Source organism: Corvus brachyrhynchos, unplaced genomic scaffold, assembly GCF_000691975.1.
Source record: "Corvus brachyrhynchos isolate BGI_N302 unplaced genomic scaffold, ASM69197v1 scaffold17, whole genome shotgun sequence".
Lineage (NCBI taxonomy): Eukaryota > Metazoa > Chordata > Aves > Passeriformes > Corvidae > Corvus > Corvus brachyrhynchos.
Window position 1 is genome coordinate 6168473 of NW_008240046.1, and position 12577 is coordinate 6181049.

Consider the following 12577-nt stretch of genomic DNA (forward strand, 5'->3'; position numbering starts at 1 on the left):
GGGTTCGCGAGGCTCGGGACGCGTGCGGGTTCGCGGGGCCCGGGACGCGGCCGTGCGCTGAGAAGAGGGCGAGGTGCGTGCTCCTGCAGCCCCCCTGCGCCCGCTCCGCGGGTGCGGTGTCCGGAGCCCTGCACGCGTGAGGTTTTCCTCGGCCCTGACGTCACGGAGCTATTTTCCGACGAGTGGCGCGCGGCCGGCGCCTGGGAGGCTCCTGCCCTTCTCCCGTGGCTGTCTCGGGTTAACCATCTTTTCACCTTTGTTTTGTGCTTTTTTGTGTGAGTCTCCACTCCAGGTGTGCCAGGGAAGAATTCCTTGCTTCTTCTCAGTACACCCACCTTTGGTCCCAGGAGCCATGCCTTGGCAAAGGTGGGCTTGGTATTTCCTGGGTGACCGAGAAAGGTGTTTCATGTTTCTGCCAGGGGTGACCTGAGTTGTGAGCTCAAATGTAAATGGTCACATTATGTGTCTAATCAAAGCAATTCGTTTTCGAGATGACTTAGGACCAGTATCTTCAGTGGCAGGTTAAGAGCCAAGTTGGCTGTCACTAACCAGGGCAAGTCAGCCCTGGATTGCAGGATGACAGCAAGTTAGACATGCCACAAAGAGGTGTGTTGCAACGGGCTGGCTGATCTACCCGATTCAGATAGAGAGTATTTAGGTGTTTAAGGGGGGAGAAAAAAATGGATTTAGCTGAATCATTAAAAAAGTTTAGAAGTTACAACAGCAGCTACCTTAGCTCAGACTGGTTTCCTGTTGTTGCCAGCCTTGAGTCAGAGCTGGGAGAGATTATTTCTACAAGGAGGTGTTCTGCTGACAGGTTCATGTTTGTTGACATTTGGAAGTGGGAGGTGAAACTAGCTGAGCTACAGAAACTCTGTGCTGAGCAAGCCAGGCAGCCTGAGTAATTTCTAACCTTCCTCAGCCTTTTGAAGTGATCCTCAGACTGTTCACAGAGGTAATAAAATATCAGTAATTCCCAGACCAGCCTCCTCTTCATATCTCTAAGGTGGTTCTTTGATCAGTGCAGTGACATGCCACTTTTCATGCAAGTGGAGCAAATGACATGTTAAAACTATGAAAAGCTGCTCAGCACAATAAGCAGAGATCATAACCATTCAAAATTACTCTTCTCAGTGACAAATCCAATGTTTCTTTGTGAATGTGAGCAGAGATTGTAGTTCAGACAGGAGAGAAACAACCTGTGGCAGTCACTGGGTGACTTAGTACAAATGGCATGATTAAATTTTCCTTATTCGATGTCGTAATGTATGCTGAGGAACGAAAAACTTTAAAACACACAGAAAAAGTAGCAGTAGTGTCATGTAAAAGGGAATAAGCCTGCCATTCATCTCCACCTAAATGCAAGTACGTCAGTCACAAAAAAGGAAGAAGAGTGTTACTTTCTTCACTTTAAAAACCCAACACACTGATAGAAGCTGCCCTTACTATTGCAGGTAGCTGAAAGACTATACTTATCAAGAGTACACTTATCTTCATATTTTCTTTCAATTAAACGCAAGGAATGTTACTGCTTCTCACACCAGCCTGGTTTAGCATCAGTATGGATATTGGGAGCGAAGGGATTTCATTCATCTCTGCATTGGTTTTTTTCACAGAATCATAGAATAGTTTGGATTGGAAGGCACCTTTAAAGGTTTAGACCAACCCCCATGCCATGAGCAGGGGCATTTTTGTCTTGCTTTGATATGTGTTTACTAAGAGAAAATATATTTATGCTTAAAGGACTTTTCTGTAATTTTGTTTTGTGATTTATTCTTCACTAATTATGTCAAAACAAGTACATACAAATTTTTCTTCTTCTAAGGCTATGTTAATAGTTTAGGATTTTAAAATACTTTCAGGTGCAAATGCAAATTCCATTTGTTTACATTATCCAATTGTAATTTCTAGTAATGATAAGAGGGTAGAATAATATCTATCCCACATACATGCAATAGTAATTGCATGTTGATCTAAGTTCTCCAAGATTTTAATCTTCATCTGTGGAATATGAACATACCCATCTTGTGGGAGCATTTTTATTAAGTCTGACTTAGCAATACAAAACAATTCCTGTAATATGGAAACACCCTTGGCAAACAAGGAAATGTGTTTGCACAGCCTGCAAATCAAATTATAACTTCCTGTAGTATGTTTGTTGTACAGTATGGAATGGGAAAACAGGGAGCTGGTACTCACTCTAGTTCCTTACTTTCAAAGGGTGCTGTCTCCCAGAGTTAATACCGGCATTTCCAACTGCAAATATGAGTTTTTTAAGACCTTACATATTTTAACTATTCCTTGTTAAACTGTATTAAATGAATTATCCAAGCCTGCTTATTGTTAATTGTTCGGTGAAGTACTTTTGACGTAACATTATTATTTCCAGAGCTTACATCTGAACACAGAGGCACATCCTTTCCTACTAAGTCCCCAAGTGGGGTTTTTCAGCTGGGGGTGGGGGGGAAATAAAAAAGGGAGTGTATTACTGATGCTACCACTCATCAGGATGAATCGTTCATGTGTTATTTTAATTACAGGGAAAACGTGGAAAGCAAAACTATTTGTTGCATCCTCATTTAGATGAATCACAGTGGACTGAGCTTTTGTACTTCTGCACCAACTGTTTCATATTTTAACATGTCTTCACAAGAAAACATTTTTTTTCCTAAAAAGATTGCTCTTAAAAGTATTCCAGTCTTTATTCTCTGATCCACAGTGATTGCCTGATGCATTCCACCATGAGAAACTGAGACATCAGCCTAGATTGCCTAAACCCTGTTGCAGCTTTGCTGCCTGACCTATGCTTCCCTATGCAAAATAACAACTCCTTTTGCTCTTTAAAAATGCAGTCCCTCTTCTCCTTTAAAAACACATCTAGGCTGATAACAATGATGTCATTGCCACAGACTATCCTCACAGTGATACTGATAATGCTTGGCTGGTTGAGAGTGTGAAGCTTTGGTCTCTACTCAAGATCACCCAGTTCTCCAGCAGCATTGCAGGGATAGCTGGGGGAACTGTCCCCTGTGGCCTGTGCTCTACCTCCACCCAGGGCTTGCTGAGGTTAGGTGAAATTTGCTGTAAGGTGTAATGAGACCTTCACCTGAAAATTTTAAGATTGGTTAAATAAGACTTGGCTCACACAGTATTCACTGAACACTTTTAATAAAATGTCTTAGTGCCCATATGCAGTGAGAGTTTGCTCCCTGTTTGATTTTCCTTCCTTTTTTTTCCATTTGATTTTGCAATCTTAGCTACCAATGTAAAAACAGAAGCCTTGAATTGCAGCAGGCTTGCTTTAACAGGTGAAGTCCAAAATCATGGACTCGGCTATATGTTTGTGGTCTCTGCTCAACAAAAAAGAGCCCTTTCATCTTGAGGTTTCAGGTTAGCTTTTAAGATTTTGAGTTGAATTTTACATTGAAGCTAATATATTTTTGTTGCATTCCTTGGTATTGCCCTTATTGCTTGCAAAATATGTACATAAATAATGTATGCACCCATGAACTACAGGGGTGGGTAATGACCCAGGGCAGCATTGTGTACATTGTGTAGATTTTGTGGGTTATTTGCAGAGTCAGAAACTACAAATGCTCTGGAAAGACATGAAAAGGAGTGAGCAGAATGAGGACAGGGCTCTTCCAGAGCTGAGCTTGGGTTGTGAATCATTTGTCCTTCTTTTTCTGCTCCCAGGTGCTGTGCTCTCTTTTTCTTGCTGTGACTCCTGCCAAGCATGGTGCCAGATCATCAATGTGTCTGAATCACACTCTGCTTTCATCACCTCTGTGGAGGGGACTGGCAATGAAACAAACTGGAGCATTTCCATGCCTTCTGGAAGCAAATACCACCTCTACATTGGCTTGGCTTTGGCAATAGTTTCCAGTATCTTTATTGGTTCTAGTTTCATACTGAAGAAGAAAGGACTTTTGAAACTGGCAGACAGAGGAGTCACCCGAGCTGGTAAGTGGTGGTGATGGCGTTGCTCCTGCTGGGGACACAAACACCTCTTGTAACTCAACAAAATCAAACTTCATGTCATGGATCACATGTTTAAAACTGTACTTTAATGCTTATCACAAGTCCTGTCTTGGTGAGAGATGGAGACATAGTATTATTTCTCTGTGTGTGATTACAGGGACTGGGATTTCAGAACGCATAGGACTATAGGAGCTGCAGTGGGTATTAAATCTAGTGAGTTGGTACTATTTCCTCACTGAGAGCAATTCACTACCAAATAAAATTCTCCATGCATCTTACCCTTCAAAATGCCTTTCTCTCTCTTTTTTCCATCTTTTTCCCCCTCATCTGAGATAGAAAGTCTTAAGCTGGTAACTAGGTTTAGCTTTTTGCTTTGTGTTTTTTCTCTGCTTTTTTAAAGTAAGTGCAATGAGTTGTAGAAATGATGTTTATTACACAAGTTTCTACTGTTCGTACAACTATCATCAAAGTCAACAGATGAAGAGCTAGAAAAAGAACAATTGAGCTAATCTCATAATTTCCTTTGCGTGGATTTAATGCATAGCATTAGCAGTTTTTCTTTTGTTTGTTGTGTTTATTGCAATATACTGTTCTAGAGAATTTGGTTATTTGAAAAAACTGCAATACTGAATATTCCATATACTTGCGTTTTATGTTAAAAAAAAAAATCATGTACACAAGGTCATTTTTCTTTCTATTTTCTTCCAACCTAAAGTAAAAGGAGAGTCAAACTACAGTTGACTGTATGCATATATTGGATCTGGCCTGGAAAAGCATTTTGAGACATTTCTTAAGCTCACCAAGAATCTTTATAGATACTTTACTTTTGCTTGAAACTTCCCCTCTGTGTACCTTTAGTCAAATAGAATTTTTCAGAAGTCCAAGTCACAAAGCAGTAGAGTGGTTAATTAAAATGTCAGTCAAAATTAAATATTCTTCTTGTTGCGTCCAGATAGCATGCTCTTTTGGTACTTTGGAGGTGCAAAGGTGAAGCTGTACTTTTTGTTTCTTACAATTAGGTGATCTGTTTCTTCTAAGATGAGGTTACTTTTTCTCTTTCAGGACAAGGTGGATATTCTTATTTGAAGGAATGGCTTTGGTGGGCTGGACTGCTATCAAGTAAGTCACCTCTTTCCTCTCAGCCTATATGTAAATCTACAAAAAGCAGATGGTTTTAAAGAGATTTATTCCCTGATTTTTCACTCCCTTCACTTAAAAGAAGTTTCCTTGCAGTCACATTCATGACAAGCTGTTCTGATATGCCATCTTTCAAACACTGCATTTGCTCTTCAGAGCTCTTTACAGAATAACCACCTTTATTATCTGGTCAAATGCAGGGGAATTGCATCTGTCCAGCTTCTAGGAGTACTTAGGAGAAAAGTATTTAGCTTTCTTCAGCATTTATTATTTCCTGAAGAGGTTGTGCAGCTAATTTTGAAATTAAAATGTGCATATATAGTGTGGAAAAAACATTTCAGTTTATATTTGCTATCATAGCTGTCATACAAAATATTTACAATAGTGTGCCTTCTTAAATCCCCCTCCAATCTGATCCAAATGTTCTTTCTTCTGCAGTGGGATTAGGAGAAGCTGCAAACTTTGCTGCCTATGCCTTTGCACCTGCAACCTTAGTTACCCCCTTGGGTGCACTGAGTGTTCTCATAAGGTCAGTACCAATTGGGAGCAAGCCTTGGCAAATGAACCACTCACTGCATGAGGGGAAAATACTGTCTTTGGTTGGAAGTAGAGATTTCAAGTAAGAAAACTGAAAAGCAATTTATGGACAAAAAATGCTGTTTGTTGCTTGATGGTAAGATATTTTGCTTATTTAGAGCTGACTTCTCTTGGTAGATAGAATCAAAGCCTTCTTCCAAAGGCCACTGAATGCCTTCCCAGTAGCCTTCCACCTATATTACAAAGTATTTCTTATCAGCATATACCAGGTACACTGCTGATGGAAGATAATTTTTCTTTTCCTAGAGAACTGAAGCTTTTTTAAAACCTGTTATCTTATTCTTCAGATGTGACAAAACTTTAAATAAGAATACAGTATTCCCTCACTAAAATGTTTTCAAAAACATTTCTATTTATAGGAGCATAATTTCATATTAAGGCACACTTAGTAAACCTTTTGGTTTTGTTTTGTCATTCTGAAATCCTTCTGGAAAGAAGGCAAAGGAAATTTTAGCTTTTTTCAATATCCACAATTAAAATTTATGGTTCTTTTGAAACATAAATGTCCTTTAAAGCCTAATTATTTCCTATGTATGAAGAAACAAATAATTCCCAAGTACTTAAATACATACAGTAATGTGGCTATCATAGTAGCAGAAGAGACATGGACTACGCATACAAAAATGTTACGGGAAATAATTTTTTAGCAAAATGAAATTATTGTATTTTAAATGTGAAACTCTGATTTTTAAGAACTGAGTATTCCATATGAAACGCTGTGTTTAAAACAACATGTGCGACATATTAAAAAACAAACAAACACAAAAATTCCCCAAAAAACCCCAAACAAACAAAAAACTCCCTAGGTTTCTTGCAATAATCTAACTGCTAAAACTGCAGCCATTCTGTCATAGTAAAATTACTGTAACTCAGTCACCTGCAGTTGTGCTGGGATCAGCATGTGGGTAGATGCAGATTAACTGGCTGACTGGCTGCTGCTTTGCCAAACAGCTTGAGTTTTATTGCCTTCTTCTTTGATGGGGATAGCAACTGTTCGAATTTTTATGAGACAGAGAGGTTTTTAGAACTTCATGTCAGTGAACTCACTACCCTTGTGTGAAAAAAATGTCTGAATTTTGATCAGTGGGTTGAATAACTGTTTGTGAGCATGTTCACACACCATTAAGCCTGTGCCTGTGCCCAAGGTTGTGCTCTAACAGGCTAATCATGCCCTGTGAGTGGTGTCATTCAGGCCGTGTTATTGTCCTTAGGTTAAATAATCAACCCCGTGGAGATCCTGGGGTTGGTCTCTTTGGAGGGGGAGACATGCCTTCTCTGTGTTTTTGGGGGGAGTCCTGGCAAGCCAGGAAGACAGTGCGCCTGGGTGGGAGAGCCTGGGGAGGGATGAGGAACAGTTTCCAAAACTCATGTGCATGGGTTATAATGGCAAATGAAGTGCTTTGAACCATTTTTGGAAGGAAAAAGCAGCTCTTGTACAGTGAGAGTGCATACCCTGACCCAGGCAATCAGGAATGAGAAGTTCCTTAGCAAAGTGGACTTTTTTACAACCTGGAGGAAAGTGAGCAGGGTTGCTAAACTCCCTAAAACCTGACCTTACCTTCTTGGTCATGAACAACTTTCTTGGAAAAACTCCTTACAATTTGATTGTATCAGGCTGGTTTACCATATATCCAAATTCAGAAGAGGTTTTGAATTACTGTCATGCGACACAGAGAGATTCTGAATGTCTTTTGTGGCTGGTGGAGCTGAACATTTTATTTCTATTTTCCTGAACAGTGCTATATTGTCATCCTATTTTTTAAATGAGAAGCTGAATATTCATGGAAAGCTGGGCTGCATACTGAGCATTTTGGGGTCAACGGTCATGGTTATTCATGCCCCAGAGGAGGAGGAGGTCACCTCACTAGATGAGATGGAAAGAAAACTGCAAGATCCAGGTCTGTATGCAACTGCACCAAACACATGCTACAGTTCATAGGGAAGTGTCCAGGACGCTGAACAACTCTGAGCATGTACTTGGACATAGTCTGGTATTTTATCTCATGTGCATTACTCTTGCCTTTCCTCTTTCTTACAGCCTTTGTTACATTTGCTGTTCTCCTAACAGTGGTTGCACTTGTCCTGATTGTTGTTGTGGCTCCAAGGAGAGGTCAGACAAATATATTGATCTACGTTTTAATTTGCTCACTCATCGGTGCCTTCTCTGTCTCGTCTGTGAAAGGCCTGGGCATTGCCATTAAACAAATGCTGGAGCGGAAGCCAGTCTATGGCCATCCATTGGTTTACATTTTAGTGGGCATCTTGGTGCTCTCAGTCAGCACTCAGATCAACTATCTCAACAAAGCACTGGACATGTTCAACACATCCCTGGTGACACCTATTTATTACGTGTGCTTCACTACAACGGTGGTGACATGCTCCATCATCTTGTTCAAGGAGTGGAGTAGTATGGAACTGGGTGATATCATTGGAACCCTGAGTGGATTCTGCAATATCATCATTGGTATTTTCCTATTGCACGCTTTCAAAAACACTAACATCACCTGGAGTCAGTTGATGTCCACTGTTGCCAAAGAGTCATCACTACCACACCTTGAATTTGAAACCAGTCACACTTTGCTGGAAAGCATGGAAGACCCAGCTTTGGCATATGAGGAGGACAACATTTTATTCAGTCAATGAAATACTCAAGGAATGTTCCTCATCAAAGTATCACAAATTGCAAACTCAGCCCACCCATGTCTACTAGAATGCTCTACTTTTCTGCAGTCCTCTGGAAATTTGTCTGTGAGGCCTTTGTTAAGTGTGGGCCACTCCTCTTGCCAGTTGTTAGCGTAATGAATTAAAATGTTCAATAATTAGCATGACAGGCAGAAACCTGGTAGTGATTGTATGTTAGGCAAAGAAAAACATGGTCGTTTTTTTATGCAGCATTTCTTCTTGGGAAATTTTAGTAAAAACCAATGGTCTTTGTAAGCTACATTTAAAAAATGCAATTTTCTTTTAATGCCAAAAGACAATCCTTGCTGAAGTGACAGGTGCTCCGCTATTATCTTGGTGATGGCCTTAATATTTCTGGCTTTCTTTATATTTTTATAATTTATTGCCAAACAAGCTTGTAGATACTCTACATGAAGGATATTCATTGGAGACATGAAGAAAACAGTGTTTAACCCTCAGCTTTTAATATAAAATTTTATGCAAGACTTTTTCAATTTGATGACCTGCCAGTGAACATTGATTAAATGTCACAAAAAAATTTTAGCAAATACAATTCTTAATAACTCTCATCTTTTCTACCCAAGGCATCCTAAATGGATTGTGAATCTCTGAATGTACGTCTACCTTTTTATTTCAAAACTAAGACCAAGTTTAAGAAAAAGAAAATTCACCAGAGGCCTGAAAAAAGCTGCTACTGGCTTAAAAAGTTACATGAGCTTATAGAATTAAGTATTCAAAGGCAGAAGAAAACCAGAACATGCAATTAAAAATTTTCATTTTGTTCTATATTATTTTGAGGATTAAGAAGGGGCTTTACTTGTTTTTATACTTCTTCCTAGTACTGCCATCTATTAATTAAAACCCATTTAAGCTTTTCAAATTTTTTTCCTCATTTTCTGGAAAGGTATTGTTCTTTATTAATAATAAAGCAGTCCTGTTAATTTTTATACTTTTGTAAGTGCAAAATCCATTTTACAATCCATGCACTACTTCTAAAAATACTAGGTAAAGGATGGGCTGTAGGCAAGGAGTGAGAAACATCAAAACATCTCTTTTTTTAGTTTGGCATTTTCATCTTTTCTAAAAATGAGTATTCACCTCTATTAGACATTTAACAATATGTTAATCTACCAGAGGCCTTGAAAATTGGTATCTATACAACAGTATGTTCCTCAGTTGTGCTCACTGATCTTCATGCCACAAAAAAGCTTGCACAGTCCATGGTTTACTCATTACAATCCCCTTTGTTTTCCACTTTGTTAGTAAGTAAGTAACTTCAGCAATCAGATGTGTGGATGGTGACAAGCTCACCAGAAAGTAGTATTTCTAGTCTTTGGATTTTTAAGTGTGAGTCCAGAAAGTTTTCCAGAGGATGCCAGCACTTCAGCAGTTAAAAACTGGTTTTAATCAGATGAGATTTATATGCCAAGCAGAACTTCCTCATGGAGCAGGCTAGATGTTTTGTAATGTTCAAAAGGTTTAGTAGAAGAGGACAGTTTGGATAGAAAACTGTTCCACCAAAGAAAGCTCCTAATTTAGCTGTAAGAACAAAAGGGTTGCTGCTTATATTTCACATGTTTATGTGGAAGCACTGTTACCCAGGAAAAGGAACATTTTCACAAAAAATGTACTTGCCTTCAAAATATAATGACACTGAATACATTGTCAGTTTGGAATATTTTTCAGCCAATTGACTGATGAGACTTGCAGCAATTCTTTGCTGTTAAAATGCATGTGTTAAAAACGCTTCAGAGAACAGGGTTTAATTACTTCTTAGTTAATGTGGAGAATACTTTGGTTTTATTGACCAGATTCAAGCTTCAAAGTCTTCATAGTTAAAAACAAGTAATACAAATAATAAAAAGACTAAAGATGGAGGGGCTTTTATAGTTTGTTTTTTAACAAAAACTTGAATTGCTTTTCACTCTGAATTACACAGTTCAGAGAATAACTCAAGAAAATATGGACTGTAAAAAAGGGAGAAAGAAATGCTTTTGCATAGTTCGTGGCCTCTTTATTTGCTTATACAGTCATCACTGTTGTGTGACCAAATGAGTTATTTGTAAGAAAAAGCAACCAGTCCCATTCTTGGATGGATGTGTGTTGCCTTTTTTTAAAGATATGTCATAATACCTTCTCTGAGAAGAGTGTGGACTCTTTTCATACCAACTGCTGGCAATAATTAACTTGTACCAAGCAAAATTCCTGTATTTTCTACTGGACCTGTGTATCTGCTATTACACATAAATAGCAACTAATAATAAAAGAATGTTAATGTCAAAAAACAAAGTTAATGCTTATTTTCATGGTGCACAAGAAGCCCATCATGTTAAGAAATAAATTAGTGGCTAACTTTTGTATAAAAACACTTGTTGTAAGAGATGTTATTTTTTAAAAATGTTTAGTTACTAGTTTGGAATAACTGATTTTTTAATTGAAATTATGCTAATATTTCTCTTGTAATAAATTATTCACGGTTATGTACTAAATGATCTGTGTTTTTTAAACAATGGATAAAAAAGAGTGTCATTCATATTTCTAAACTAGAGCAGAAGATCAAAAGCTGATGTATTAGCCATGTCTGTCTCACAGCCAGTCTCAATGGAGAGTATTTCAGTGAGTTGTCAGGTTTTCTTTTTTTACTTTTTCTAAAGTAATTAGATGTGTTTTGGTATGTAGGGTGAGTGGTTGAGAACTAGAACAAAGCAAACCTCAGAGGCAATACATTAGTAACCAAATTACAGCTTTTAGATGCTGATACTGAACAAATCTTGGCAGCTACTCATTATTGCCATACCTCAGGACAAATTAACGGGCAATTAAGTTCATTACATAGCTGCACCGACTAAATGTAGGCAGGTCAAGAAGACTTGGGTAGGTTGAAAAATCTGTATGATTTTTTAACTATCAGTTAGTTTCTATAGAAATCTGTTCTACCATTTTTGTTTTCCATCCACACTTGAAAGAACAATGCTATAAAAAGTCTTTATCCCAAAGGGTACATATTCAAAACTTCAAACTCTACTCATTAGGGTTGCATCCTGGAGCTATATGGGGAATTGCATCCTTCTAGCAAACGCCATTCTCTCTTTAAATTCCAGCAAAATAAAACTGGCAAGTGTGTTAGAAAATATCTTTCCAGCAGGGCAGGTCTGCAGTAGCTGACTCCTTTTGGGCAGGTTTTTAAATGGTGCCACAGTTCAGAACATGACTAGGATGCTGAGCAGGAGTCAGACTGGTGGTGCATGAGGGAGGATTGATGGTGGTGTGCTTTAGTGTGTCTGTAGAGCCTCCCATCTGTGAAATTTGTGGGGGGAGGGGGGAGGAGGGGATGGGAATTGGTCCAAAAACCAAATGGCACTGGAAACAAGTGTTACTAGCCCTGTACACACTAGTAATTGGTCTGCATTGCTTCTCAGGAGTACTTTTGACAAGTGAATTCATTTCACTTTCTGAAATTACATTCCATTTTGTCAACAATGCATCTTTTTTTATAGAAAAGAGATGTATCCTAAGTGGCTGGCTCACAAAAGCTTGGAATTCTGTCTTTTTTCTTCCTATCCATAATACAGACTTGTTCCAAGTTTTCTGGTGTTTGATCAGGAAACAGTAGCTAAATTTTTACAAATGCTGAACACTCCTACAGCCTTTGACAGGAGGTTCCCTGTATGGAGGTGTCTCCTTTATTGCTTTTTCCAGATCTCATTTTTATCACATGGAAGTCTGAAAAAACCAGCAGACATCTCTTTATGGTCAGTGACAAGGATGTCACTCACTGTTCACCCATTTTTGCCTATATGGTTAGAATTTGAACTGAGCTCACAGTCACCATGAGGTCTAAGGTGGCCTACTCAGTCTTTATTCAAGGGTGTAGCTGTTCTGATAAATAAATACACTGTAGATACCTGACCTTTGTACTGTAGACCATTTCTTGCTGCCAATTAAGCACCAGTTTTACTGACTCCGAATCATGTTCTAGTGCTTTTTCATTTATTTACTGTCAGCTTGATGATAGCAACTGTTAAATTTATCTGTGTCAGAATGTTAATAACAGCTTCCTCAAATCTTTCCCCAAGCAGCCTACAGAAAGATTATATTGGGAAGTGGAGGCCTGGTAGGCAAGCATTATTGGCTCCAGGTATTAGACCAGCATGTTGCCAGGATGCGTGCATATTCACCA

The 12577-nt window shown here is 38.7% G+C and overlaps 1 protein-coding gene across 1 annotated transcript in view; it reads left to right on the forward strand.

Moving 5' to 3' along the window:
* NIPAL1 (NIPA like domain containing 1) overlaps window positions 1-9344 on the forward strand; it is a 10714-nt gene extending 1370 nt beyond the window's left edge. Inside the window, exons 3-7 of the mRNA XM_017744296.1 lie at window positions 3697-3963; window positions 5044-5100; window positions 5557-5647; window positions 7453-7613; window positions 7754-9344. Coding sequence (XP_017599785.1) covers window positions 3697-3963; window positions 5044-5100; window positions 5557-5647; window positions 7453-7613; window positions 7754-8358 — 1181 coding nt within the window. The 3' untranslated portion in view covers window positions 8359-9344. The remainder of the gene's footprint in view (window positions 1-3696; window positions 3964-5043; window positions 5101-5556; window positions 5648-7452; window positions 7614-7753) is intronic.
* The last annotated feature ends 3233 nt before the right edge of the window (window positions 9345-12577 follow it).